This window comes from Hyperoodon ampullatus, assembly GCF_949752795.1.
Source record: "Hyperoodon ampullatus genome assembly, chromosome: 11".
NCBI lineage: Eukaryota > Metazoa > Chordata > Mammalia > Artiodactyla > Ziphiidae > Hyperoodon > Hyperoodon ampullatus.
Window position 1 is genome coordinate 93,150,034 of NC_136924.1, and position 23,995 is coordinate 93,174,028.

At 42.0% G+C, this 23,995-nt stretch overlaps 2 protein-coding genes across 2 annotated transcripts in view; one reads left to right on the forward strand and one right to left on the reverse strand.

The window, feature by feature from the left end:
* Positions 1–23,995, reverse strand: part of CREBL2 (cAMP responsive element binding protein like 2) — a gene marked incomplete at both ends in the record, with an annotated part of 53,909 nt that overhangs the window by 5,190 nt on the left and 24,724 nt on the right.
* Positions 12,145–13,413, forward strand: GPR19 (G protein-coupled receptor 19; the record flags this gene model as incomplete). Its single annotated transcript, XM_079715436.1, has 1 exon — positions 12,145–13,413. Exon 1 carries the CDS (start codon positions 12,160–12,162, stop codon positions 13,411–13,413), a length of 1,254 nt encoding a protein of 417 aa, XP_079571562.1. The 5' UTR covers positions 12,145–12,159.

The window sequence follows — 23,995 nt, forward strand, 5'->3', positions numbered from 1 at the left end:
GTGGGGTAGTGGAAAGTGATAGAATGGCTGGTATGAGTTTCAGTTTTCACACTCAGTTATATAACAGATGCTATATTGAATTAGTTTCTCTGGCTGCTGTCACAAATTAACACAAACTTAGTGGCTTACAATAATGGCCATTTATTACATCACAGTTCTGCGGGTCAGGAGTCTGCGTGGGCTTGGCCAGTTTCTCTGCTTAGAGTCTCACAAGGCTTCAAGGTGTTGGCAGGACCATGCTCCTTTTTAGAGGCTCCAGGGACGATTCCCCTTCCAAGCTCATTTCGGTGGTTGGCAGAATCCAGTGCCTCGTGCTTTAGGACCAAGGCCACGTTTCTTTGATGGCTCTCAGTTGGGGGCCACTGGTAACTCCCAGAGGCCTCTCCCTGGTTCTTGCATGTGGGCCCCGGCATCTCAGAGCCAGAACAGCACGTTGATTCCTTCTCACTCTTGGAATGTCTCTCTGGCTTCTGCCGCATCTCTCTGCTACTAGCCGAGAAAGTTCTCTCTTTGTAAGGGCTCATTAGTTTGGGTCCCCCTGGATAATCCAGGATAATCTTCCCATTTTAAGCTCCATTACCTTAATTGTATATGCCGAGTCCCTTTTACTATATAATGTAACATATTCACAGGTTCCAGGATTGGGGCATGGGCATCTTTGGGGGGCCATTCTGCCTACTTCACACATTATTTCCTTTAAATAATAGCAAGGCTCCATCCTACCAGGATAATGGGAAAGTCGGTGACAAACACTACTGGGACTCTCTTCCTCTTTCTAGGTCCTGGGGCTCTTACACACAACACAGTGTATAGGGTGGTCCCTCTAGGCTTGGATCTCCTCTGATTATAGCAGAGATGTAATTATGGCCTGAGCTGGTGTGTGTCCTTGAAGGCTGATGGACCTGCTGCTTCGGGGCACCTCCACCCCCACCCTGGAGCAGTGGCCTCTTCTCCAGCTGGGGAACTCTATTCCTTGGACACGCCTCCATCACCACCAGTCCCTTACCTGGAGCACAGTGTGTAAGTGAGGCAAGGGTCCCAGGCCTACCTTTTCTTTATAACTGCTTTATTTACATACCATTAAATTCACTCATTTTAAGGGTACAGTTCAGTGACTTTTGTTCCATTTAAAGAGTTGTACAACCATCACATAATCCAATTTCAGAACATTTTCATCATCCTCAAAAGCTCCCTTGTGCTCATCCAGGACTCCCCTTTGCAGGGCTCCACAGGGGTACAGCCACATTCCTGGTTCAGAGGTCCTTGTTTCTCTCTCCTCCCCTCTACAGAAATCCCCCCAGAGAACCCAGCTTCCAGAAGACAAGAGCCAAGGAAACAGGTTTGTCTCAGGCCCAGTGAGACAACTCTCCTCTAAGACAAGACAGTACTTTGGGCCTGGGTTCATCCTCAGAAGGGGATAGGAAAACAGTCCTAGCAAGGAGCACAGCGCATGCACATCAGTATCTCAACAACTTACCCTGTCTCTGTACCAGGCGGTGGAGTCTCCCAACTGCAGTTATCAGTGGGCAGCCGCTGACCCCATGGAGCAATGACCTGCGGGGGAGTGAGTCAGACCTCCTCTCTCCCCCCTTTCTTCCTCTCTAAGCAGAAAGAAGGTGTTCTTTGCTCACAGCTTAAATGACCTGATGGGCACATAGTGCAGAGTGGGGAGGGAGAACCGGGGAGCCAATCTGTGGCACAAGAGTGAAAGGAATTTCCCAGAGGCACCTTGTCCCTCCAGGCCCCACTTACCCCGCTTTCTCTCTTCCCTCCCCCCATGGGATAGGTTCTTTTCACTGCAGAGAATTCTCAGCCAACTTACGAACAACAGCCTATCACAAGAGCCGTCCTAAGGCCAGGCCTCAAGGAGCCTGAAACATTGTTCAGGATCTGGAAGGAGGCTGGGGATCCAGGGCAGCGTGGTGACCAGATTTCCTTGTCCTGTCGTCTGTCTGCAGCAGGAGTCCTGGCGAGTCTACTGTAGATGACCCTGTTCTCTGTCCCTGCTTCTCCTGCCTCCATGGCTTCCAGAACCTCCCAGCCCAAGAGAGGGGCCTCCTGCCAAGCTCTCTTATAACACGTCTTTTGTAGAACTTATTACAACTTACCGTCTTTATTTGTGCTTATTTCTTACTCTTCTCTCCACTCCTCCACAACTAATTAGACTATGACCTTCATAAGGGTAGGGACAGTTTTGTTTGCCATTGTACATCCAGTTCTTAGCAGAGTACGTCCTGGCACATAGTATGATCTTAAAATATGTTTATGGAATGATGAGTGAATTAATAAAAATGGGCAAAGAATCTGAAGAGACATTTCTCCAAACTTCTATATTCAGCGGCTAACTGGATAGCTCTGCTTGGATATCTAATAGGAATTTAACTCAGCCAAAATAGAATTGTTGATTTCCAGCTCCCCAGACTTTTTCTTGCCCCATCTCAGACCCTCAAACCTAGGAGTCATCCCCATCCCCTAACATCAGCAAATCTTGGTGGCTCTGTGGTCTCCTAAATAGTTTCAATATCCATCTACTTTTTTTCCACCTACACTGCTACTGCCCTGGTCTGAGCCACCATCATCATGTACCTAGGTTATTGTAAGAGCCTCTTAGCTGGTCTCCCTTCTACTCTCAGCCACCTATACAGCAACTAAAGTTGTATTTTTAAAGCACAAATCAGGTCATACTCATATCCCTCTGTTGCTTAAAACCTGCAATGGATTTCACTGCAATAAGAATAACACTGGTGCCCTACAGTGCCGTATGTGATCTGACCCCTGCCTACATTTCTGATTATCTCATTTTCTTCCACATTCATATGCTCCAGCCACATAACAAGCTCGTTCCTGCCCCAGGACTTTTGCACTCATTGTTCCTTCTGCCTAGAATTCTATTCTAATTTCCACATGGCTGGCTTCCTGTCATTGGGATTTCAGCTCTAGTATCACTTCTTCAGAGAATCCTTCTCTGGTGACTCTATCTGAAGTAAGACCCTGTATCTGTCAGGATGCATTTAGAGGCAAATAACTGAAAACTCAAAAAGGGCTTAAGCCATAAAGGAACCTACTACTTATTTAACAAGTTGTCTGGAGGCAGGTGTCCTAGCAGTACCACAGTGTCAGGGCACTGGATGATATCTTTGTGAGTCTTAGGACCTCCCTTGACCTCGTAACATCCCACCCAGTGCCCTGACATCATCACGTGACAGTTTACAAAGGCAGGAGGTGAGGGGCAGCCAGGTCCGTAAGAGAGAACACTCCCCACACGCACTTTTCCTTTTATTAAGAAAGATTTTCCCAAGAGCCTTCCAGCACCCTGCCAGGAGACCTTCTCTTGTCTCAGTAGCCAGAAGCAGGTGATGTTGATGTGACCACCCCTAGCTGCAAGGAATCGTGGGAAGTGATTATCTTTCCTTTACAGCCTCTGGAGAGAGGAAGGCAAGGAAGGAGTTGGGAATGGCCATTGGGTAACCAACCAACCATCCGCCATCCATTTTGGTTCCCCATTCTGCTTTATTTTTCTCCATAGCACTAACCATTTCTTTATTAATTGGGTAGTTTTTCTTATTTAGCTGTGTAATATTGTTTCTCCCACTAGAGGAAAGCTCCATAAAAGCAGAGACCTTGTCTGTCTAGTTAACTTCTGTATCTCCGGCATTTAGCACAATCCTGGCTCATACTAAGTGATAAAAATTTGGATATTTTGTGTGATTGAGGACTACTTTGAATATACCATCATAACAAATTAGTCATTTCTTATGGTGAAGTTTCTTGGTGTTTCTTTTTCTTTTTCCCATTTTATCTGACCACCGACTTTGTGAGAACAGGAGGGAGGGAAGTTCTGTGTTATTAAACCATTCCACACAGAACCCGACTAAGTGGCCATTAGGGTGGGAAATACTGGATAGTGTCCTTTATATATTCTCCCAAAGAGGAGCCAGTATGACCTAACATTTTCTCCTGCAACTTGGTTTGCAGAGAATTTGGGGAGGATTGCAGCTCATGGTCAATATAAACCTCCACATGGGGTGAAGCTCGGGCTCCTTTCTGAGATCATAGATCTCAGAGATAGACGGAGTCTCAGAGATCACTGCTCTACTGATAATATGTAAAAAAATTTATCTTTAAGTAGTAGTTACATTTTAAATGGAACTTTGGTGCTCACTTCGGCAGCACATATACTAAAACAGGACTTTGACTTTAAAAGAATGATGCTCTGATGGTTCTGAAACATTGAAATTATTGAAACATTGAAATTGAAACATTGAAACACTGAAACATTGAAATTATTCCAGAAGCCTCCCTAGTTTCTGGAAATCACACCAAGGATGCTGACTTTGTTTATTTCTAATATTTTAGAATTCATGTAAAGAACAAAGAAAGGTAAAGGTGATAGAAGAGGAATAGTTCCTTAAATCTAGATATCTAGAATTTCTCACCCAGAAATGTCATTATGGGTAATTTTGTGATGTTAGAAGAGGCTGTTCTGAAAATCCTTCTCTGTTCAAAAAATCATGTTCTCCTTGAAAGCATAGCCAATATTCAAACAAAAAGAAAATATGCCAAGTCCGATCTCAGGAAACTGCTTGATCCCAGTTGGGAAACAGACTGAAAGGCATAGACCTGGAAATATTATGGAGGAATATTTATATATCTTATATAACAGGAGGAAAGGGAAAAGGGCATTAGGGAAAATTCCAGGCTTATTAAGTCATGATGCTAGTGGTCTCAGATGGTGGAGAAGAAACTTGGTTTTCACTGAAAGTATGAGGTTCTTTTGCAATTATTCAAAATTATCTAAAGGAAATAATTTAAGCAGGATAGACTCTATATGCTTTTGAGAAAGACATAGTCAATCCAGTTATATTACATCTTTTGGTTTAGGGTATAGAAAAAGGTTTTATCTGGCTAACATGTCACTATAAAATCATCCCCAACTTGGAGAAAGGTTATGTTTATTTATTTGGACCCCAATGACTTTCCCCTTAAAAACAATGTTGTGAATGATGATTAGGTACCCAGGCCCCTTCACAAAAGCCATTCATCCTTAACAGTGCTAAATTATGTGACTAATGTTAGTATTATCACTATAGTATGTGATGTGGTTACTAAAATTTGCTGGTCATATGGCTTAGAAGACTTTTATGGGCTGACAGTAGTAAGAGTGCTAATTTTTTCAGCACTTGCTATGTGCCAGACACCAAGCTAGGTGTGTTTTAGAACTACAGTAGGATAACACTGATTGAGTGTTTTTCTCGTACCAGACAGACTGACTTGTAATAACTCATTTAACTCCTGTTATCTCATTTAATCCTCATAATAATCAAATGAGATAGGGACTAATTGTCCCCATTTTACAGATGAGAACACTGGAATCAAGAGGGTTAGATAACTTGTTTTGGATCACACAACTAGTTAGTGAGTGACAGAGGAAGGACGCACACTTCAGCTGTCTGCTTCAAAGCCTGCACACATAACCACTTTGCAATATTCCTGTATTGTGAGATGAAAAATAAATGTTTTTCAGCAGAAGATTATGTTCTGGGTGTGTAGGTTTGTCAGATTTAGCTAATAAAAATACAGGACACCATTTAAATATTGCAGGGGATATTACATGGGACATACTTATGCTAAAAAATTATGTGTTATTTATCTGAAATTCACATTTAACTGGGCATCCTGTATTTTGTCTGGCAAGCCTATCTGGGTGGCACATTATGAGAACATGTCTCTGTCTCTCTGGTTTTCCTGTTCCCCACCACAGTCATGCTGGTGGCTACCTGGGCCTTAACGTAGTTCTGTAAAGCACACAGCTCAGTGTCCACACCAGAGCCGTAGCTCAGAGCCAGAAAGCAAGATACGAACTCAGGAAGCTTCTGAAGAGCCTATGGGACCTCCTTAGCCATTTGTAAATTCAGGGATGTGTGTAAGTTCAGGACTTCGGGATAGGTTACCCTGTTAAACTCTGCCCTACTGGAAGCGGTGGGCTGGTCAACGTTTAACAACTGGCTCTTCAGGGAAAAAACCTATTTGTGATGTTCGTCAGTTTCATGGTGTGACTATTCCTACCATGGCTGATTCATGATACCAACATGATGTCACTGAACTTGGAGTTGGGAAGGAATGTGCACAGCTGTCTCTTAGGAGCCCCATGCAAGCCAGTCCCAGTCCACCTCTGTTCCATTCTTATTTCATATATAGGTAAATCAAGCCTACATAACAGTGAAATATTTAAGAAAAATATCTACCACCATTATATTTCCTAAATTACAACAATTAAAATTTAAAAGGGAATTTCCTACTCAGGGAAATACTATTGATCAAACTTTTTCTGCACTTTAATCAAACTGAAGTCTAGAGTTCTGCTTTCATTCCGCATTTAAAAGGCAACAAGTTAATCATCTGCGATAAGGAATTTCCAATATTCTCACATTCTTTATTCTGAAGAAAGGCTGTATTTCTAGACCAACATTTCTACTGCACTTTTGATGCTAAGCCTCTGTGCAGTATATAGTGGGAGTGATTTTTTTTCCCCCAAATGTTCACTGTGTCACATATTTCTCAGCTAGCATACTGAACAGATGTATCTGTGGGTAGCAAGAGGCTGTGGGGGAATAACTTCATATTCCTATGTTTGATTGAGAAGTCCATGTACAGCCAGTTTGACTGTCTGAATTCACATCCAGCCCATTGTGGCTTTCCAACAGTATGACCTTGGGGAAGAACTTCAGTTTTTCCCATAGGCTAATCATGTTACCTACCTCGAAGGGCTATGCATATGAAGTACCAGACACATAGTAAGCACAAAATAAATACTAACTCTTGGTAGTAGTAATGTTATAAGTACTGTCATCATTGTAATTAATCTCACTGCTCATTAGTAAACAGCCAATGTATCTGCTTAGGTGCAGCAGATACTTTCCATTCTACAAAAAATGTTTCCGTTCACTTTTTTTCCCCAACCAAATCATATAAATATTCAACATCATAAAATTCTAATTTGCCATTAAATTTTTAAACAAATGTCAGAAAAAAATGGTCTTCCTATATTATGAGAACATCTGTGGATCTTTATAATTTCAGGAGGGAAAAAGAATCCGTTGTTAGGGTTTTTTGAGTCTAGAAGAAACCTAACCAGCAAGGATATGCTTATCCAGGAATAGCCACTGGCAGACTGTGAAGTAAACACAGTTTCTCATCTGTGCCCCTCTATTCCTCTTTGTGGTCCTCTCATTAGTTTCTAATCATTCATACATTCAGCCATCCATCAAAATAAGATTTTCAAAAAGTTAAAATCATGACTGTCATTCATCATGACTCTCCTTCAAATATAGAATGAACACCATGTCAAAGATTTATTAACTTATTACTGAAGGAACTGATCAGATAATAAGTTTGCTTCCAAGAGCATTTGAATAAATGGATATTTATAGGGTTTTTTGTCATTGCTCTCGTTTGTTTCCTTAAATAATGTGAGCATAAGATTGCCAGGAGGCACAGAGCTGGTTACTGTCCTACAGGGCAATAAGTCTATAACCTTTGGGGTTATTTTTTCTACTAGACAGAAATTTCCATGTTAGCGTGTAATATCTGGGCGCTAGTCATATAGTAATAGCAAAATCAAGCACAGATACATTCTTCCAGGGAATTAAATAATCCTTGGGGAAGCCCATTTAACAATGTTGTAGCATGACATTAAAATGTTATGCTATGGGGACCTCCCTGGCGGTCCAGTGGTTAAGACTGCACGCTTCCAATGCAGGGGCTTGGGTTCGATCCCTGGACAGGGTGCAGCCAAAAAAAAAAAAAAAAAAAAACTTATGCTATGCTCTCTGCCTTATTTTCAAGTATTGGATAATTTTTCTTAACACCTCTATCCATTTTTTTATTTAGTAAACCTTTATTAATATCTGAATGCCCCAGGGATATAAGGACACAGTCACTGTCCTTAAGGAACTCATAATGCAACAAGGGAGACAATGTTCAAAATAAAAATTACAGTATAAAATGATAGACATATCATTTTATATCTAGACCCAGACCTCTGTAATGATGGGACTCTCCAGGGTCCCATTATTTCAGAGGTCCCCCAGTCCCTAGCTCTACACCATGTCAACCCATCCACCATTTTCCCCACCTATATATTAAAACCCATCTCTTAGAACCCAATAGATGAATAATTCCTCTCAGATAATATATAGATAGAGATATATTTTAAAATAGGGGCCCTCAATATCAACCCAATGGAGTGTGTCATGTGGCAGTCTCTGAGTTGGTTGGGAACAGACAGGTTGAGCAGGAAAGAGGTGAAGAAGTCTTTCTTGTTGCTGCTGTAATTACTGAATATGATGACCCAGACATAATTATGAATTCCGCAGCCCTTGTATTTCAGAAACACTCCCTTGAAGATGTATTTATTTCCAAATTAATGGATCAGGGGAGACCTTTCTGAACTTTTACTTCGGGACCCTAGAATTTAGTTATAATATGGCAGACCATGTTTTCTGGGAGGGGGTGCAGGAGGCTGGCTGCGGTCACCTAAACTACCTTGAGTGTCCCTTAAATGAGAGTTGACCTGGGTGACTTCAGTTTCACCTGCCCTGCTCTGCTCTGGAGCCATGTCTTCCCCTGTCTCCATGGTCACCAGCGTTTCGGCTCTCTGAGAACACACGGTGATTTTCTGTCTCTGCATTTAATTCTCCTAGCAGAGCCACCTAGAGTAGGAGGCCTGTATTTCAGTTCTCTGTACTTATGGAGTCAATTCAGTAAATAGCTAACAAGCGATTATTAATGTAAAGAACTTCAGTGGAAGCTGCAGAGCACGGACAAAGAATAATGCCCTTTTCCCAGGACCCCACAGTTAATGAGAGAAGACGGAAACATGGAAGCCATTCTAAAGCAGGGATTGTTAGTCTGGGCTGCACGTTGGGATCACCTGGGGAACTCTGAAACATCCCGATGCCCAGGCTGCACTCCAGAGCAATTAAATCAGAATCCCTGAGCGGGGCTTCCCTGGTGGTGCAGTGGTTGAGAATCTGCCTGCCAATGCAGGGCACACGGGTTCGAGCCCTGGTCTGGGACGATCCCACATGCCGCGGAGCAACTAGGCCCGTGTGCCACAACTGCTGAGCCTGCGCGTCTGGAGCCTGTGCTCCGCAGCAAGAGAGGCCGCGACAGTGAGAGGCCCGCACACCGCGATGAAGAGTGGCCCCCGCTCGCCGCAACTAGAGAAAGCCCTCGCACAGAAACGAAGACCCAAAACAGTCATAAATAAATAAATAAATATCTAGATAGATAGATAGATAGATAGATAGAATCCCTGAGGGTAGGACCCAGGCATCAGTATTTTTTTTTAAAGCTCCCTGGGAGAGTTCAGTGTGTTGCTAAGCTAGAGAACCATGGCTCTAAAGCAAAACAAACTGGGAAAAGGAGTAACAACATGCTCTATGAACAAGGGATCCACAGCCACTCTGTATATTCTTATCCACTGTGTGACCACATTTCAGCCCATGAATGTGGAAAATGTAACTTCTCATTATAACCATGGGGAAAATGTAGGTCAGTTTGATTGTAGGGCATTTAGAGACTGTATAGTCTGGGAGGTGTGGTCTGCAGAAGACTATACCTCTAAGGGGAAAAGGGCCCAAAAAAGATCAGCCATAGAAGGATGACCCCCAAATCATTCCACATGCTTTCTCCCTCCCTTGGAATGTTTGGGGCTTTTTAAAAAACCCCTTGTGTTCCTGAAGAAAGGACCTTCATCCTCCAGGTCCCCGGCTTACACCTCACCTCCTTTGTGAAGCCTTTCCTTTCCTTCCCCCTATCCCAAGAAGAATCGGGTCCCTATTTTTCTCTGTCACTTAGCTCCTTATCTACTAATTATAATTATTATAGAATTTAGTTATACTATGGCAGACAGCTCAGTTATACATTTACCCTTTTATGAGCCTTACTTTTCGTTGTTCTCCTAGTACCTAGCATAGTTTCTTGGTGTATTGAATGAGTAAACAGAGCTGCAGCACTTTTAGGTCCAGTCAGAAAAGTCATGCCATCAAGCAGGGGAGACCTAGACTCGAGAACTCCTCAGGCTCCGTCGTCCCATTTCTGAGCAGTGGGATCCTGCGCTTCCAGGCAGGAGTGTGTGGGGCGGGGGCGGGACGTCAGAGGAATTGGTGGACACACTAGTTGATGTAAAGCAGCTGGGGGAAAGGATGGATGAAGGCCTCGCAGCGCTTTGGTGGTAGTGGAGATCTTGAGTTTCATCTGCAGAGTTTTGCTGTGAGAGGAAGAAAGAAACAGAAGGAAGTTCACAGGTTTCAAAGTGTGTGTGGAGCTATGGGAAAGTGCCTGTGCTATCAGCTCCTGTTGTATTTAGGCCACAGGCATCCCCAAAGAGTTTAGAACAGCTCTTTCTGTCTGGGAAAATAGCTCATCTGTTTTATTTTTAAACTTTAAATCTTTTTTTAAAATTGTAGGGGTTTTTTGGGGGTTTTGGGTGTGTTTTTTTTTGAATTTTGTAGGTTTTACACATATAAAGGTGAAAAGATTATTTCAATTTTGTAAGGATAACAGTCATGCATTTCAGATTTTCTACGACAGTGCTAATTTTAGATCTTATGTCCTGTCTTCAGACCGTGTATCCTAATTTTTTATATGGAAATTATGGTAGCTAGTCTTACAATTTACTATCAACCAGTCAGCCATGCTTAAAGGTCTTTTAGTTATTAAAATGGCTAATTACCTTACATTTCTCTTTGAGAAATTAAGTAGGGCTGTTTCATGGACCAAAAAAAAGCCTTGAAGGGAACCTGGACCTGGCCTTTAGTGCGTTGCCCTAAGCCCCAGACTTTTGTTGAATGTGGTTTCTTGGTGAGGACAATATCTATTAACACCCTCTCCCTACCACAAGTCATTGGGAAAACCCTTCAAGGAAAAATGGGTCATTAAGAACTGTTCTTTCATCTCACCTCTAAACCCCAGAAACGTTTCTCTGTGAGGTGTAGTGACAGGAGCCCCGGAGAGGGCTGGGAGGCCCTGCTGAGCCTGTTGCTGGTGTGCCCTCCCCTGCACCACCGGCCAGGTGGAATCGCTCTGGTTATTATGGATTCAGTCGCCGTGCTTTCTCTTTCTGCTTAATAGATTCAGACCAAATTAAACCCTAATGATCGGACTGCAACCAGTCACCTCAATTTTAATTGAATGGCCCACAATGATACAGGCTTTTTCCCTATTAAAAAGTATACCTTTTTTTTCCCCCCTCACTGAATAGTAGGGGAAAAAAATGTTAAAATAAAGGCTGGGTAAAGTTAGAGTTGGTTGCTTATAATCATCTGAATGCCATAAGGTTTCTAGTAACCTGGTTACACATTCATTAGAGGACATCTTGTATATTCCTCAGTCAGGGTCATTTTGTGAAACACTAACAACAGAATAGCATCAAAATATATCACTGATAGGTGGCCTATCATCTTTTGGAAAAAAACAGGCTATGTTTATGTGTCATTAAATGAGCTACTTCTGGCTCACGTGAAAGTGTTATGTTTGCTCCATGTGCTCCCATGATGCTTTTGTAATGGAAATTCTAGAGTAAGTAAGGACAGGGTCATTCCCAGTAGCCAGTCAGTCTGTATTCACAGGTTTCTGTTAGCTTTTTCCGTAGCTGACTCCTGTGTGTGTTTCCACCTGCCCAAGTTTTCCTCCCTTGCAGCCTCGTTACTTTAGTGTTACGACATTCAGGAACTTCTCACGTACCTCCCAGGATTCCAGCAGCACTTCATTTGGGGGTAACACCCTTACCATGAGCCAGATTTGGGCTCTCTAACCCTCCGTGATCCCCAGCGTATGAAGGGAACAAGGTTCAGTGTAGGAGTGGGGCTTGCTATGAGTTCCACCACATTTGACTAAGGGTCAGGAGAGGGGGAGGCCAGGGAAAGCCTGAGCTGGGATCAGCTGAAACCATCCTGAAATGAAAGAGAAACGGGGCCAGAGCTTTTTCTGGGTAGTAGTTATGTTTTCCTGCCAACACACAAGTCCTACTCGTTGACAGATGACAACCGATCTAAGCGTCAAATAAGATTGTTAGTCTTAGGAATCAATCCGTGTAACACCGTTTTAACAGGAGCCCTCATTCTTCTTTTCTTATCCAGAACTAAGAGGGAAAAAATGAATATGGTTTTTGCTCACAGAATGGATAACAGCAAGCCGCCTTTGGTTGTTCCTACACTTCTGGTGCCCCTCCAAAACCACAGTTGCACGGAAATGGCCTCCCCTCTGCTGAGCCGAGACCTGACGGAGCTCTATGAGGAGCACGGCTGGAGGAGCAATGGAACAGACCTGCACTACAGACCAAACCCCGGGGAAGTGGCCACAGCCAGCATTTTCTTTGGGGCCCTGTGGTTGTTTTCTGTCTTTGGCAATTCCCTGGTGTGTTTGGTCATCCACCGGAGCAGGAGGACTCAGTCCACCACCAACTACTTTGTGGTGTCCCTGGCGTGTGCCGACCTGCTCATCAGCTTGGCCGGCATGCCTTTCGTCCTGCTGCAGTTCACCACCGGCCGGTGGGCCCTGGGCAGCGCCACGTGCAAGGCCGTGCGCTACTTTCAGTATCTCACCCCGGGCGTCCAGGTCTACGTTCTCCTCTCCATCTGCATAGACCGGTTCTACACCATCGTCTACCCTCTGAGCTTCAAGGTGTCCAGAGAAAAAGCCAAGAAGATGATTGCAGCATCCTGGATCTTTGAGGCGGCCTTTGTGACCCCCGTGTTCTTTTTCTATGGCTCCAACTGGGACAGTCATTGTAACTATTTCCTCCCCTCCTCTTGGGAAGGAACTGCCTATGCCGTCATCCATTTCTTGGTGAGCTTTGTGATTCCATCTGTCCTCATAATCTTATTTTACCAGAAGGTCATAAAATACATTTGGAGAATCGGCACCGATGGTCGAACAGTGAGGAGGACAATGAACATCGTCCCAAGGACAAAAGTGAAAACTATCAAGATGTTCCTCATTTTAAATCTTCTGTTTTTGCTCTCCTGGCTGCCTTTTCATGTTGCTCAGCTGTGGCACCCCCATGAACGAGACTATAAGAAAAGTTCCCTTGTCTTTACAGCTATCACATGGATATCCTTTAGTTCCTCAGCCTCTAAACCTACTCTGTATTCCATTTATAATGCCAATTTTAGGAGAGGAATGAAAGAGACTTTCTGCATGTCCTCGATGAAGTGTTACCGAAGCAATGCCTACACTATCACCACCAGTTCAAGGATGGCCAAAAAAAACTATGTCGGCATCTCAGAAATCCTCCCCACGGCCAAAGCTGTAGCCAAAGACTCAAGCTATGGTTCATTTGACAGGGAAGCCAAGGAAAAAAAGCTTGCTTGGCCCATTAATTCAAATCTGCCGAATACTTTTGTCTGATTTCTCAGAATTCTTTCAATTACTGTTATGCGCCAGAGATTAAAAAGTTTAACTGTAAAAACAGAAGCTATTTACATATTTTTTTCAATCAACTTTCTGTGGGAAATGTTTGATTTTGTAAAATGCACTCACTATTGATTTTAGTTTCTGTGTTTTTTATTTTAGTTGCTTTTTGTTTTCGAGGACGCTTTCACCTTGAGCTTATGGTCAACAGTCCCTTTACTGTATTAGTCACATGCATTAAAAAGAAGAATGCTTTCCTACTTTTTATTTACCATTAGGTCCAAAAAGCATAAACCATATACACAGTCTTTGATTAATGATTCAACCTGGTTTTATTCTGTTTCCTTTTTCTCCTCCCTACTGAAATTTTGTTAACTATGGGCTTCTGTTCCAAATGAAATCTCCTGTGTGACCCATTTCAGAGACTTGAATTTCTCTACTAAGCAACATTTAGAAAGTCTTAATATTGTATATGTTTTTACATTACCTTCTGTCCGGATCCGTTCTGGAGAGCACTTCATATATTGGAATATATTGGAACTTGCTGGGTAGTCTTCTGTGATCGAATTATAATCAGGATTCTTAGGGAAAGAAAGCTTATAGAGTTGCCTAATTTTGGTCTCTGTCTCTTTTTCTGTCTCTCTTTCATTCTCCCTTAACCTAACCAGCTGATGATGCCCTGAAGCATTTGAAGTGGCCGTGCTGTTTTCCTCACATCTGTGTCCCATCTAGGCTGTGTCCAGGATGTTTACGTCTCTTCTGAGTTAAACTCAAGAAAATGAGCAGGGACCCTGGCTGGGCAAGCCCAGAAAATGCCAAAGGGAGAAGTGCAGATGGGATCTCCCTGCGCTCTGCAGTTCAGGCAGACACCTTTGGCTGCCGGGCGCTGCCCCTATACCCTAGGACAGCAAGGGCAAGGAGCACTTTCTTCTTTCTCCTGGACACTCAGACATGAGGCCGTTTCTCCAGCCAGCACTTCCTACCCCTCATCTCTCTCCAGGATGTGTCATCATACCCTCACCAAGCTCAGACTCTTCTTTGGCTGTGGTAACTCGAGATTTTCTTCTCTGGTTGCCAGGTCTCCATTATTTCAAATCTAGGACTAGCACATTTTAAAGATGTACTTATTCAAACAATAACGGGTTTACAGACAAGACTGGTGTGCATTTTCACACCCTAGTTAACAAGAATTGCAAATAATAATAGTTGTTCAGTGATTTTACCTGTATTATCTCACTTTATCCTCTCAAGTATTCTGTGATGTTCATATTATCATGTCTACGTGACTTGCCCAAGTTGGAGTGTGACCGAGCTGTTTTTCACACTCAGGTCCCCTAACTGCAAGTCTGTTGCTCTTTCCTTGACATGACAGGTTTCTCTCTAGGGAATACATGAGTAGCCAAACTCATCCAGACCTCTGTGGGCTTAATGGCTGCTGCCTGCGTGGAAATCTTGAGGTCTGGGAGAACGTGGCATTCTTAACAGGAGAGTCTAGAAATTCAGTGAGCTGGCCCTCACCTTTTCCTTGGCTGTGGCAAGGTTCCTGGGCTGGTGGTGCTAAATGTATGAAATGGGAAAGAAGCTGTACATCCCACCTCACAGACACAGGGAAACAAGACAAGATTAGGCTTGGTATTTGGGGCAAAGAATGAGAACAACAAAGTATTCCATCCACAAAACATCTACAGAGCTGATGCATTTAAGTGGAGGTACTTTCTTTAATCAAAGTCAAAAGATAAAAAGTGTCTTGTATTTTCTTCCTTTTCTTTCTCCTCCACATATTCTTCCTTATCCTATCAGCCAATGACTGACCAGACAAAATGAGCCAGATGTTTATGTCACATGGCCCTTGTATTTTGTGGTTCAGAGTTGTTAAAAAATAGAAGAGACCCTGCAGTACTTTTTATTTCAATTTATTTTTAAAGTCAGATTGTAACAAGTAAAATTTCATTTACTTTAATTTTATTTATATATGTATTTTAGGTCTCAGTTTAAACCAAAAAAGACTAGATGATTACAAAGCTCCATTCTGTCTTTAATGTTCTGTGAGTTTACCCCAGTGGGTGGAAATTCAGTGAGACAACGTCTTACAAACTTGTTATCGAGATTAGTTTATTTTTTAAATCCCCCCCAAAAATGACAAATTAAGAGTGTTAATGAAATCACAATGGAGAGAGCTCTAAAGTCTTCTGACCTATGATAATTCAGCTACATTTTCTCAGCATGTGGATAATTCATTGTATTTTTTTTTTTTTAGTTTAGTTTAATATTTAGGATTCCTGTTTTCTCACTTGATCCTGAATTTGGAAGAAACTGGATGTAACGCACAGATTGATGAAGATTTGCATAAGTCCCAGCAGTACAGGAGCAACATTCACCATACCTCACGTTTACCTGCCAAGCACAGGGAGGCAGGCTATTGGGGGGAATAAGAAAACGACTCCGGTCTCCTTACCAGGCACATGACGAGGTGCATCACAAATGTGGATTCATGTAGCCTCCAAACAGGAGTTCAGGAAAGCTAACGGGGAGCAGGGTTCTGAGGAGAGCAATTCCCCTCCCTGTCTCCAGGTGCCCACAGACCATCAGAGGAAGGGCAGGGTCGCATCCTTTGAGGTGGAATTCGAATTTCTCCTGCTAATCTTCAGTGAAATCATCAGTGCCACCAGCCTGCTGCCCAGAGTCCATCAGCACATCCTGCTCAGGTACACTTCCCTGTGGACCTTCTGTCACAGGTTTCCCCAGGGTGCCTGGGACCAATGAATGCCCTGGGCCAGAGTTCTCAGCAAGGGCAATTTCATCCAGGGGGACCTCCACCAAGCGTGTGGGGAGCAGAATCATTTGCCAGATAAGGTTGGCACTCTTGCCTCTCCTGGTGGGCGCAGTGCTTCCCTTCACCCTCCAGCCTTGCTGCCACCTGCCAAACTTGCTTTGAAGCAACAGAAGCAAGATCTGTTGGAGCTGCTGGACCAGGATCGGCTTCAAGGTTATGCTCCTTATAAAAACCACACGTAACAGAAGCAAAGAAGTAGACTTTTAGAGTAGAAGGAATGGGACGTTGAGAGACCTAACCCAAGCCCCTCACTGTTTAGAAGAGCAAATTATGTCCAAGAGAGGTCAAAGTAGGGGTAAACAAAAATGCCTTCGGCCAACAAGTCCAACATTCTTTAAATTTGCCGTGCTGCTGGCATGATGCCTTCACTGGAGTGAAAAAATCCTCACTGTGTTGGGAAGAATATGAAAAGAATAAACAATTCCCCATTGCTTAGTGAACCTGCTAATTCATCTGGAGCAGAGACGACCTTAGGGGGCCGTGATTAGACAGCCATGGAAACGAACCAGCTTGGTGCCACTGTTTTGCAGAACGACCGCTTGGTGGCACTGTGGCCAATAGGCAGACCCCACCAGCTCTTCACAGGGCCTGGCACACTGGCGATTTGGGGGAAAGTCCTCGTTGCATAGCAACAAGACAGTGAAAATTGCTGAGCACCCAGAGCAGCAGCTGCAGATTAACTAATCAGTGTGTTCAAAACACAAAGCATCTAAACATAGGAGGAAATCCCAAAATAATTAATACCCTTTACAGACATGAAATCACTAGTCAAAATATTATTTTAAACCCATTTTACGAATGGTAGCATTTTCGAAAAACCCCATCATCTCACCAAACACGCAGTTGTGCCACCCACACTTACCAGGGCCTGTCTCTTTTCTCCTTTTGTTATTTGACTCTCAGAATTTATGGATTCCATAGCAGTGTAATCTAGACTTCCCCTAAAAGTAAATGTTCCTGTGTTCCTGGCTGGTAGGCAGTTAAATTTATTTTAGGTTAAATTTATTTTTGACCCGTCTCATTTCCCTCAGACCCTCTTTAATTTTTTGAGCCCCTACCTACAATCTGGGCCATTCTGAATTGTTTGCTCAACTGAACACTTCTGTTCAAAAGCTCTGTCTTCTTAGGAGAAGCCTCCTTATTATTATTTTTTAATTGAAGTATAGTTGATTTATAATGTTGTGTTAGTTTAAGGTGTAAACTGGACACCTGAAGGTAAAAGTATATATTCTTTTTTAGATTCTTTTCTATTATCAGATAGGTTATTACAAGATATTGAATATAGTTCCCTGTGCTATACAGGTCGTTGTTTATTTATTTTATATATAGTAGTGTGTATCTGTTAATTCCAAAGTCCTAATTTATCCCTCCCCCTCCTTTCCCCTTTGGTAACCATGAGTTTGTTTTCTATGTCTGTGAATCTGTTTCTGTTTTTTTTTAATTTTTAATTTTATATTGGAGTATAGTTGATTTACAATGTTGTTAGTTTCTGCTGTACAGCAGAGTGATTCAGTTATACATATACAAATACCCTTTTTCAGATTCTTTTCCCATATAGGTTATTACAGAATATTGAGTAGAGTTCCCTGTGCTATACAGTAGGACCTTGTTGTTCATCTATTTTGTATATAGTAGTTTGCATCTGCTAATCCCAAACTCCTAATTTATCCCTCCCCACATTTCCCCTTTGGTAAGCATAAATTTGTTTTCTATGTCTGTGAGTCTGTTTCTGTTTTGTAAATGAGTTCATTTCTACCATTTTTTTAGATTCCACATGTGAATGATATCATATGATATTTGTCTTTTTCTGTTTGACTTACTAGAAGAAGCCTCTTTAAAAGTATTGCTTTTTAAAAACTCTCATCAACCCTAATTGAGTTATACAATTAGGATTCACCTATAATTTGAAGAATGTGTGGTTTTAATTCTTCAGGAAAATGACCCCCAGAAATGCTGGGTGTGTGTATCTCGTTTCAGGGTTATGATGCAGCTCTGGAAGCTTGAGAAAACATCATCTGGTTTTCAGTGGCAGACAGTCAATATAGCAGTTTCAGCTGTTTGCCCACAACAGCTAGATATGGGAAATGAAAACTATAAGGGAATTCTGAATGCCCCAGAAATGCTGGGTGTGTGTGTCTGGTTTCAGGGTTATGATGCAGGTCTAGAAGCTTGAGAACATCATCTGGTTTTCAGTGGCAGACAGTCAATATAGCAGTTTCAGCTGTTTGCCCACAACAGCTAGATATGGGAAATGAAAACTATAAGGGAATTCTGAGTGAATCCTCTCTATTCTGCTTCCCTGCAGTACCTTCCAAAGAGTGCTCTGGTTTAGGAGACTATATTCTGCTAGTAGGACCCTGAATGTGCTACACGGACCATGGCATGGATACCTGGGCAGCAACAGAGTTGTGAAGAGTTTTATGGTGGAGAGGGTAGGGAGCACAGTGTCTGAGAAGAATGGATTTGTACTCTATTCATCAGTCCAGATTCATTAAAATTCTGGGCTGATTCTCCAGGTAGATGGACTATATATACTTGAATGACCCTTTAAAAATTAGTAAAAATTGGGCACAAGACTCCAGTGACACCTCCAGCCAGCAAAGTTTTCCTTAATCACAAGTATGATGGTTGTTTTCAAGGGCTCTGGAATCAACTTCTGTGTTGAAGCTCAGGTTCTGCTTACCACCTATTTAACCAGCAAATTCTCAAACCCCAGCTTCTCTATTTTTAAAATGGGGAAAATAACATGCCTACCTATATTAGGGTTCTCCAGGAAGAGCAGAACCAATAGGACATAGATGACAGATAGATAGATGGATAGATGACAGTATTTTAAGAAACTGGTTCTTGCAATTAAGGGGGTCAGCCAGCTTGAAGTTTGTAGGGTGGGTGGCAGGCTGGAAACTCAAGTAGTTGCTGTAGTCTTCAGTTTGAAATCTAGGGCAGGCCAGCAGGCAGGATTTGATGCTACAGTCTTGAGGCAGAATTTCTTCTTAGGGAAACCTCATTTTTTTTTGGCCTTTTGGCCTTAAGGCCTTTAACCGATTAGATAACCATATTATCAAGGATAATCTTCTTAAAGTCAGTTGGTTGTAGCTGTTGAGCACATCTACAAAATACCTTCTCTGCAACACCTAGGTTAGTGTTGATTAAATAACTTGGTATTCTACCGTAGCTGACATGTAAGACTATCATACCACCTTATAGGATTGTAATAAAATGAGCCCAGACCCATGTAAATCATTCATTCAGTGCATTACCAAACACACGGGAAGCCCTCAAAAAAAGTTTTCTATTGTTGTTATTTAAATTTAGTTGTTGCTAACCCAATGGATTTTTCCATTTTCAAGTTATTCAGCTATGTGCTATTGCTATTGCTATTGCTATAGCACCTATTGCTATGTGCTAACTAGTAGAAACAGGTTTTTAATACCATTCTCAAATTGTGGCATTGTTTTCCTTCTTTAGCTTTTTCTTTTCTTTTCTTTCTTTTTTAGTTCCGCTAATATTTTGCAGACTCAGGGGGAAGGAACAACTGGGAACAGGAACTTGCATGGGAGGTAGGTGACAGAGCTACTTCTATTCACTCACTCCAAAGGGGATTTTTTTGAACTATTAGGAAGGCATGGTCTAAATTCAGGATATGAAAACACTTGAGAATGTAGCCTTTACCATCATTCTTGTGTTGCGATTTCCACATGTACAATAGAAAGAACTGATGGAGGGAAATCAGTTTCAACTGTTAATTTAACCGTTCTAGTCGAATATAAAAAAACCCAGTGAAACGGGACTTAAGTCACTCTTGGCCATAGTTAATTGTAGGCAACTCTGTAGCTAAAAACATGTAACCATTATATATTTTCAGTTGAACCATAAGTGAATTGTACTGTAACTAGAAACAAATCTAAGTGAAATTGAAGTCAAGATAGTTTTTTTTGTTTGTTTTTTTAAAGCTATTTGATAATTGGAGTGAAAGGGCAAAGAAGCACAATGAAAATCCAGACTCAAACTTACAAACACAAATATTGTAAGGAACTTTTAAGTTTATTTTGAAGAAAAATTTAAAACAGCTAAATGGTTTATGGCTTTTTTGTTTCTTTAAGAAAGGATATGTGAGTATACTGTTTGGAGGACAAAGGGGAAAAACACTGCCTATGTTTATCGGTTTTGTGGTTTAAAGAAACCCTCAACTAAAACAGGCCACATATTAAAACTCAATGTAATTTCATAGACTAGGTAGAGATCTCCAATAGCACCTGTTTCCGTTTTTTGGTTTATATGAGCTGTCACACCTTGTGGAAGGTGAAAGTGAGACCTTGCCCTTTGGCAGCTAAGATCACCTGCAGGCTGGACGCACGCAGGCTGGGTGGTGCGGCATTCATCACCTGGCCTCAGGAAACTGCTAGTGATTTTAGTAGTATTATCCCAACCTGGCTCCACCTGTCCCAGAACTGACCCCACAGACTAAGGTTGACTCTCCACTCCCTAGTCACCCTCACAGGAGACTGAAGTATATTAACCAGAGGCCAGTGTATTGATTTTCAAGGGGGTATATTCCTTTTCAATGACCAGAATGCTTAGATGACTTATTCAGGGCACATTCTTACTGATTTTGGAATAATTGGGAATCTGGAAGTATAATCTGGAAGTTGCTTGGTGAATATGGGATCTGACAAAAAGGAGTATGGTTATTTTTTTGTTTGTTATTATTTGGAAGATATTTTAAACTAGTTTATTTTTATAAGTTGAATATGAAATCTATATTTCACATGGAAAAAAATGGAACAATTGTATTAGTTATCTATTATTGCATATTACCCCAAAATTTGACAGATTAAAATAACCCACATTTTTTTAATCTCATAACTTCTGTGAGCAGGAATCTGGATACAGCTTAACTGTGTCCTCTGATACACAAGGCTGCAATCACAGGGTTAGGGTCAGGGTCTCATCTGAAGGTTCAGTGGAGGTAGCATCTGCTTCCAGGATCACGTGGTGGTTGTTGGAATTCATTTCCTTAAGGGCCTGAGGTTTGAGGGGATTATTTACTTTTTGTCATTAACCCTATACCTTCTTTTCCTGTGCTATCGGCAAGCATGGTGTTCACTCCACTAAAGTGGTTAAAATCCAGAACTCAGTGTGGGCTTTTGGCGTGCCGGTTCGGGGTTATCCAAGGCTACCTAGTGGAGGCACGGGAGTCGTCATTTCTAGCCTGCTGACTTGACCAGGTTCGGGGCTGTAAAGTGCTTGTCAGGCACTGTTTGCCTCTCAGGAAAGGGGCACTGAGGCATGGAAGGATTGAATTGGGTTCTGTTGGATCTCAGGAGATTTTTCCTGCTCAAATACTTATCTAACTGCAGAGTCAAAATGGCCTGTAAGCCAAAGCTGACTGTGCAACTGCAGCCCAACCCCCAGCCCAGGAGTGTTGGGAGCACTGTGTCACAAAGCGATAGGTAAGTTAGTTGTACCCACTCTGACCCCAAGGCTTGCTTTAAGAATTCAGCTGATCTGCCTCCCGGTCATTTCTAGAGTTCACCCGGGTAGTTCTCTGTAACCCATAACCGTTTCTGAGTCACGACCACCATCTGTCTTGTGAAGTAATCTGAATTTGACATGGATGCCTCCAAACTTCCTAGAGACTTACAAAGAGTCCTTCCAGCTCCATGTGTCCTCCAGTCAGATACGTGGGGCCTCAAATATGGCTGCTCAGGTCAGGGCCATGCTGGCCTACACTAGGCCTTTACAGTGGTCGGCTGGAAACCAACTCTCTGGCAGGGGAGGGAAATCCCTGATTTGTAGCATTTACTGATTTCTGTGGTGTCAGTACTCCCATCACTGCTGATTAAAAGCTACCAATCTGATGTCACTCAGCATGGAGTTGGGACAGATGCACGATTGGCTTTCCTCTGGGGCCAGCAATACACCAGCTGCAGCACACTGTTGTTTTGCACGTTTTATGAAAGGCACCCTCCAGTTAGAGAGATTACGAAAGTCTCCTCTCCGGGCAGACCTGCACCACACATGTGCCCTGGTGAGCAATGGCAGGCACCTTTCCTCCTCACGCGGCTTGCTGAAAGGAACGTGAGGTCGATGTTAGGCCTCCTCAACTGGGTGCCTTTGTGCAATGCACATTCAGCACAACCTCACACAGCAGTCCCGCTTCGACTCATGATACTGAGTAATTAAGTAAAATGGATGGAATAAGGGAAAAGTGAGCCAGGTTACCTAGCAGCCTGAAAACCTGCTTTATACAGATGATAGGATTACTGCCAGGTGGAACATTAACTGTTCTTAAAATTAATCTAGTTAATAGAAGGCTATTATTGCTAAGAAGAGCTCCCAACGATGCACCATTCCAGGGATAGACATAATGATATAGCTAAAGACTTCAAAAACATGAGGCCTGCAACACTACATATTTAGATTCCAGCCCATTAAATATATTTATCGTTAGTGATTTAAATCTTAATAGTCCAACCCAGGCACACATGAATATTTAAAATTTAATGTAATTCTTTACTGCTTAAGAAGCAGTTTCTCATAACTCTATTTAGCCTACCAATTACTCTGGAAAGTTATCCTCCCACTTTTTTACAGATGAGGAAGTAAGCCGAGAGAGTACATAATTCAAGGTGACGCAAAAAATGGATTCAAGACCAGTTCTGCCTAAATCTCATACTCTTTTTACTATGCCTATACAGACATACTTCAGTATTGTGAAACAGACAACTTAAAATGGCTCCGGTGAAGATATTTTATTTTTCATAAAAATATAATTGTACAATGCTCTTCAGAGAAAGAAAAATTCCTTCAATGCCCCCAAATACCATGTGTTTAGTAGTAATTTTCCTCTCTTTTAAAACTAAAAATGTAATTGATAATATGCAACTGATTTCTTGTGAAACATCGCATTTACGTTTTTAAATTTTATTTGCCTTTATTTTAACTAAGTCCAGTTTAAACCTATACTTTTTGGAACAACCCAAATCAAGCCTGTCAATTCAAAGATGATAAAATAAAATGCTAAATGGTGATGCTGATAAATACTGTCAGTTAGCTGGTAAACAGTGATATGAATTTGCTGCAGCGTGAAAGATTGTGATTCAGATATATTAGAAAGATTTTAGATAAAATAGAAAAAAATTTAAGAACTTCAACTATATCCTAAAATTTGATCTAGTCAAACTTATTCCATATTATACTCAGTTGCTCTAATATACAACGGATCTATGCTAAATTAACAACAGAATATGACTGGTCTAAATACGTAAATTTATCTTCCCCCTTACCTTCCTTTCTTTGGGAAAAGGAAAAAGGAAATATTACTCTGTCTACTCAGAGAGCAAGGAGAACAGCAGAACAGATGAAGGGGGGACTGAGCTCACTGACTCTTCCACCCGCTTCTGTTCTCTCTCAGCCTGTATGTTGTCCTTATAGGTGAGTGAGAGATGCTAGGATTTCAGCATGCTGCTCCTTAACTGGAATGGGGCAAGAAATGTTCCGGCGGTTTTAATCAGTGACGTTTATTAACATGCTTCACGTGGCCAAAGCGTGCAACCAGCACAATACCCAAAGCAATCAGAATATTCCTTTTCAAGACCAAGGAATTTTTCTCTCAGTTTGATCTACTCCAAAAGACCAAATAGATAGGTTTAGGATTAAACTGAAATAAACTGTAATTTACTTTCACCCAAAATTACACATCGGCTACCTGAGGACAAAGTCACTGCTCTTGTAAAGATGCTG